Source organism: Nicotiana tabacum, chromosome 1 (assembly GCF_000715075.1).
Source record: "Nicotiana tabacum cultivar K326 chromosome 1, ASM71507v2, whole genome shotgun sequence".
NCBI lineage: Eukaryota > Viridiplantae > Streptophyta > Magnoliopsida > Solanales > Solanaceae > Nicotiana > Nicotiana tabacum.
The window spans coordinates 69,980,446-69,987,605 of NC_134080.1; the positions used below are offsets into that span (position 1 = coordinate 69,980,446).

General features: G+C 34.6%; 1 protein-coding gene across 1 annotated transcript; it reads right to left on the minus strand.

The window, feature by feature from the left end:
- Positions 1 to 2,448: 2,448 nt before the first annotated feature.
- On the minus strand, positions 2,449 to 4,351 carry LOC107829569 (F-box only protein 13-like). The gene has a single exon (XM_016657016.2). The coding sequence runs from the start codon at positions 4,016 to 4,018 to the stop codon at positions 2,762 to 2,764; it is 1,257 nt and encodes a 418-aa protein (XP_016512502.1). The 5' UTR covers positions 4,019 to 4,351; the 3' UTR covers positions 2,449 to 2,761.
- Positions 4,352 to 7,160: the final 2,809 nt, after the last annotated feature.

Below are 7,160 nucleotides of genomic sequence, written 5' to 3' on the forward strand. Positions count from 1 at the left end.
GGCTTGCCTAATAGCGGTGTTGGGCGCCATCACGTCCTATACTGGAATTTGGATTGTGACACATATTAACAATAATGAAAACAAAACAAAGTATAACACAATACAACGTTTAAAAAGGTTATTTTCCTAATACTTTTAACCAAACGTACCCCTTAGGGTACATAATGGTTTCTTTCTGATAAGGTTTTTGTTTAGTTTTTTAAGTATACATAGGTTATTGATTATTATTTGAATTACTTACTTCTCTCGCTTTCCTTTACATCTCAGGGGTCATTTGGTTGGTGGACAAGGTTATCCTAGAATTATAATTTTGGGGTTAATAATATCGGAATTATTTAGTGTTATATACTTCATTTGGTACATTGGATAAAAAATGAGATACAATATATAATCCAAAATATTTGTTTGTTTTAAAAGCTGGATAAATTTTTGTTTCTAATTTTAACCTTGAATATTTAGTGGCTTAGAAAATCGTTCACTACACACATGTAAACTAGAATCAAGATTATAACAGTTCTGAATCAAGATGATAACAGTGCGTATTAGTTTGACAAAGCGAAGCCTCAACACTAGCTGTGCCCGGGAAATCAAGTCCTCAAAAATGCAGAATCTGATTAAGCCTCAGAAAGGTTAAAGTGAAAAGGAAAGAAGGATAATCTAGTCATTTCATAACTTTATCCGGGATCGCTAATTCTGGTGTTAGTTATTCCACCTAGGAAATAGGATAATTTAATCCCAATTTATGGGATAATTTTATATCGGGTTTAATTAATACCTCAAACCAAACATGAGATAAATTTAATCCCAAATTCTATACCTTTTTACCTTATCCCATGAACCAAACGATTCCTTAATCTATGTGGATTATGCTTACTTGACTACTTTGTTGGCCCTTAATGTAGCCAATTTTTATGATACTGAAAAGGTGGAACGGCTCTGCTCCATTACTGGTTGCTCCGGTATTTATCAATATAGTCTTAGATCACAGACACGTGTGCTCCTTGAAGTTGAAAGACCAAATTTTGTTTTTAGTTCATTATTTGTTTTTTGGTTAAATTTCTATTAATGGTAACATTAGAAAGAGAAAGGAGCTAAATCTGGTTGTTAAGAACTGTGAATAAACCCGTCGGCTATTTCCAGAAAACAAATCAACAACAATCTAATATAATTTCACTAGTGGGATCTAGGAGAGTAGTGTGTACACAACCTTATTCCTACCCTTGAATAGGCTGTTTCCAATAGACTCTTGGTATCCCTACCTCCAAGAACTCTTCACCTATTTCCAGAAAAAAATCGTCTTTTTAAAATCCAAGTGCTTTCTCCTCCTTTCCCTTTCCATCTTCTTCATTTTCTAAAGCATGGGTCACGACACATATAGATTAACCTTTCAAAAGTTTCACTATGCCATTTTCTTGAAATCTCTCACGATTCAAAGAGAGGAGTGAGATGTTATTCCCTCAGACTATGGCAATTTTTGTAAAAATAAAGTATTTTGTTAAATTTTTGGTAATATTTTCATAACTTTTATGCATATGCCGAGTTTCTTCGTTATACAGGAAGATGGATGAGTTCAATATTCTCAGTTCTTTTGTTACCATTAATAGAATTTTAACCAAAAAACCAAAGAACAATATGAAAATATATTTTGGCCTTTCAACTTTAAAATGCACACGTGTCACTTATCTAAGACTATATTGATATCTAATGGAGCAGAGCCGCTCCCACTGAAAGGCTAACTAAATTGAAAGGCTTTTGTAAGTTTGAGGTAGTTCTCTTACACATCTTTATTGGATAGAGGTTAAATTATTTTATTTTCCCCTTCATACTTTACTAATTGCCGTTCCCTTTATTATGTCTAGCATCCAGCTTCTTGCTGTAACTTACAAATCTATTATTTTTGTAAATCATTCTACCAAATTTGAGTTTTGATTCATTTTTCATATAATACATCATACAAACGATTATATTTTGTAATTCTTTAATTTCGTAATAATATGGATATTCTTATCCTTCGCAAACTAAATCATTAATTTATTATTGACGTACAAAAATATAATTTAATGTTGGCCTTTTAAATTTTCAAAGAACTTATAATATTGAATATATCTAAAGTTTACACGTTTTCAAAATTAAGTTATTGAAATTTGCATACATATGTCTCATTATCTGCCCCACATTTCAAAATAACTTTTGTAACTCTCCCGTTTTGTATTTTTGTTTACGTATTTTAAAAGCGTCATAAATATTACATCAAGAACTTTTGTTATTATTTAAAAAAAAGTTAGAAGCAGGTTGAATGCTCGAATTTTTTGAATTCAAACACTGTGTTAATGTTGTAACATTCTTTTTGTCATTTAAAAGAATATTGATCCATTTTAAAGCACGATACTATTTTACATAATTTATTTTTTTAAATAAATTTTTTTACATTGACGCTACATACACGTGTAATTTAAAACTAATTATTTTAGATGAACATGCTACAGTAAATTCGATTAGGCTCCTCACCTATGCCTACATATCATAATGGAAGACAAAGATCTCTTTCGAATAAGAATTCTTCAGCAACTACATCAATTCATTTAAAAAGCAGAAAAATATCACCGTGCAACTGTAATAAATTATTCCAAAGTGACGAGAAAAAAATCCTAAAAGAATAAAGTTAAAAAGTATAACAAACTAGGAAAAAAAAGTGAAGAATCACAATTCTAGTCCTTTTACATTTTCCTCCTCCCTGTCAAATCGTATCATTTCTATTCTCTCACACAGAAGCTTCAATCCTAGGCTGAAAAGAGAAAGCACAACTGAATTTCCTGTTATAACCATCAACACTACAAGCAGGCAATTCAGTCCATTCATTTCCAACCAAATTGCACAAGAAATACCTACAACTCTCATCAGCAGCATTAGAAATACACACAAACATCTTTTCACCATCTCCTCCGGTGCAGTTGATATCCACTTTCTTCCCATAAAATTCATGTGAAATTGCTACTGGCATTGCCAAACCCTGATTCCAAATCCAACTCTTCTCATCAAATTTCCACACTCTGAGGCTCGCAGTTTCCAAGAATTCAGAGAGTACAACCACAAGCAACTCTCCTCCATATTCAACCAAATCAATAGAATACTCATGACTAAGAGGGAGTAATCTTGGGTACTCAAAAAAGTACTTTTCAGCAAAATTGCAAACCACAACTTTGCCATTGGAGTTCAAGAAATACAGAATCTCTTGGCCATTACAACCATTCTTGGTGATTATTGAGGAGTACTGTTTACATGGGGTTTTTTGTATTTCAGTTGCTACTACATTGCCACATTTACCCAAGAAATACAGCATTCGACCATCGTCGTCTTCTTCATCGTCAGTACTGTAGGATTCAGCTGCAGGGCAGCTAGAAAATTTTCTACTCATAATTGCAGATTCTCCCCAGAGATTAGTCACTGAATCGTAGACTCTAAAGGAAAGAGTTGGGAATTCACCAAAAACCAGGAAAAGTCTATATGATTCTTGAGTGGAAATCATTCCTATAGCACAAAGGGTATTGCAATAATCCACTAAAGGGAGCTTGCGACAAGAGGAATTAACAGGGTTGAAAATGAGGAATTCATTCTTTTCACTATTGTGGAAACAGAGTAGTCCACCAGAAGCAGCAACAGGGAGGAAATTAGAATCATTTTTCTGATTTTTTTCAAGAAAATTAGATGGGTAAGTGAGTAATTTCTTCCAATTCATTTCAGAAGAATCATACACAAAGGGAGATGATAGTGAAGAAGAATCAACCATATAAAACCAAGGATCTCTAGATGGAATTTGAGAGCAAGCGAGGTGGAAAGTAGAGGAAGTAGCAGCTGATTTCCACCTTTTGCTAACTGAGGTTAAGCGGAGAAAAGTGGAAGATGGTAGCCATGAAAGAACCTTCTCAAGAAGATCTTGATTAAGCTCATCCAATGGAAAAACAAAACCATCTCCATCTTCTTCAGGGGATTTCCTCTTCAGATTTCTTCTAGAGGCCATAGCAGGAAAAGAATGAAGAGAAATGGAATTAAGAAGAATGAATAACTTAGTTGTTTTATATTGTGGACATTTGACATGGGGTTGGACTTGGAATGGGAAGAGATATAAAGGGTTGTAAAAGAAAAAGAAAGAAAAAAAAGGGGAGGTTAGGGGGGTGTAGGGAAGCTTCGTAAAGGATCTCTTTTTTGTATTTTATTTGCGTTGACAATTGAGTAAAGGAAAAGAGAGTGAGACTTTATAGTGTTGAAGATTGACAAAGGGAGCAGCCTGGGAATTGTTTGTGTTGCATATTGACAAAGAGCATCCCATCCAAGGGGTTGGTTTCCCTGTTTCTTACGAATTACGTGGCTATTATCCATCGATTAATTTAGATTTGCGACTTGTTTTATTGGGTAACGCTAACATCCGGTCTATAGCAAGGCTACGAGAGTTCAGATCAGTGGCAAAATCAAAATTTTTATTAAGGGGTGTCAAAATATATGAAGATTAATTTACGAGAAATCAAGGGGATTCAACATATAATATTTATGTATATAAATTTTGTTACCTACCTATATAGTATATTCTCCCTACGAAGGAGTGTCGGTGCTATAAGGTGGCTCTGCCACTAGTTGAGGCGGCTCGGTTCAGAGTCATGGTTGAACATGACGCTTACTTGGTCGGCTTGATTAAGAAATAAAGTTACACCCTCACTATCAGCTGTAGTTTTTGGCACGATGATAAGTGTTTGGTCCTAACACATTTATCTATTCATAGAATCCGACACGAGACACACAAGTAAAATAAGCACTTAATAATAAGGTAAATAATTTTAAAAAATCTTGTTAGGAGTATTTTGTAGACAAAACAAAATGAGAAGTGACATAGTCTTGGATGATCAAGAATCTCGTAACGACTAATTTCTGATTTTTTCTGAATAAAACTAGCTTTAAGCATATTTAATATTGTTTAAAGATAAGTGTTTAACTAGAAAATAGGAATTTCGGTCAAAGCTTACTTTTAGAAGAACTCGAGTTACTGATAATCAAAAATAAAATAAATAAGAGAAATTAACTTTAATGATAGCAAAATAAGCAGAAGAAAGCAAAGTAAATCAATGTATTCCAACAATATTTTGTGTCCCTTTACAAATGTTATTTCTCTCCTTTTATAGCTATTTCTAAGTAATATGTTTTCTTTCTCTCATAACAGAGCCATTATGAGCATTTAATGGCATTTATGAAATATTATAATTGATAATCGTAACTGTTTCATGAAGATTCTACAACGCCCCCCATCATTGATGCCCATTAATTACGGATAATACGTATATGTACTTTTTGCTATGTAGGTTCATTCCTTCGATGTCTCTTCAAATTATCAAGAGGTTCGTGTAACCGTTCCTTCATGTTTCCTTGAATTTTTTGCCCCTGCCTGTTAAGGTTCGTGCCTCTTCGACTATTCTGTGCCAGTTGTCATCACATTATCGATCCACGTGTCTTGACGTATCTGCACATAATTAATTCTAAATATTAACTTGATTTTTCCCAATACAGATAGTCTCCCCACTTGCCATTTATTCATCAATTGAATATTTGGGAAGTGGACTTCATTAAAGCGGGAATTTTTGCCGCCATTCTTCGTATCATTATAACTTCTCCAAACTGACGCTTCACATGTTACTTCCATTCAATCCTCGTGACACGTGGTGATTTTTGATTGGTTCTACAACCCTTCAGCACCTCTTGAGGCTTTTTTCCAACTTGCATCAATCACGAAGTGACAGTTCTCATTATGGCATTCCCATCATTACCTTTTTTGTTTGACAGTTGCTTTTGAGTATAAATATAACCTTTGTTTTTTTTTTCATAAAAGTTTTCCATCTTTGAATATTCACCTTTGTCTTCTTCCTCGTACAACCATGTCTTCTTCAAACCCTAATCTCCGAAGAGTCCCTATCGTTGATGAACTTCCCCTTGTCCTCGTTAGAAGCAGAAGGGGGGGAAGACTCTGTAGTCTAGGATCATCATCTTTTCGGGGTGCTTCTCTGCCTCTACTTAGTTCTATCCCTCCTTCTTCTAGAACAAGGGGTTCTCATTTACATGGATTTTCTGTCAGAAGTAGGGATTCCAATGAGCCAATCCATGAACCCATAGTAGATGAAATTATCCCTTCTAAACTTTCTTTCTATACCCATAGAGAATCAATTAGGAACCAGGTTTCCTCTATGACCTCCCATGAACGTGCTGATGTCTTGCCTTCACAGATTACTAAAGGTTTAATTTCTGTTGCTCGTAGGGACTACCGTTGGAGATCTGATTTCCCCATAATAATTCCTAATACAAATCAAAGAATCACATCTTACATGACTGGATTCTCTTTCGTGTATACATATCCTTTTACACTGAATTTTAAACCTCTCATTGATCCTGTTATCATCGAGTTCTGTCATTTTTTCAATATTTGTCTAGCACAAATTGGCCCCATTGTGTGGAGGGCTATTGCTTGTCTAAGGCACTTAGTTAGCTTGGCTAATTTGCCTTTTACTTTCTTTCATTTGATCCACCTCTACTTTCCTAAACTATTTCGTCATAGGATCTTCACTTTGGTAGTGAGGAGTAAGAGAGTTTTAGTCAGCCCTGAGGATGACAAGGACCGTGGCTGGTATCCCAGATTTGTTACTGCTCCTACTGTAGGGTTAGTAGGTGAAGAGAATGTATCATTCCCTGAAAAGTGGAATTTTGCACGTAAGTTTACCTTTACAACTTTCTCTCTTCTTTTTTCCCATTCTCATTTTGAAAGGATTTGTTTTTCTATCGGCTATTTAACTTTCTCTTCTTTCAGCAACCATGGGAACTGTTGATGAGATTCCCAATTTTCGTGGTTGGGTAGAAAAATTATTGACTGTTGGAAGGTTGATCTTAGAAAAACCTTTCGAACAGGTTTGGTTAGCAGGTTAAAACTCATGGTAATAACTTTACTCTTTCTCTTTCTATTTTTATCTATCTTTTATTTAGAATGTATTTGGCCCGTCTTTTTATCAGGGTTTCCTATTCATGGTGTTAGTGCCGACTCAATTGTATCTTCCAGGGTTTCTTTGGCAAGAGCTCAATAGATAATTGTGAGTTCTTCATCGAAAAGGAAAGTTGATGCATCCCAAGAT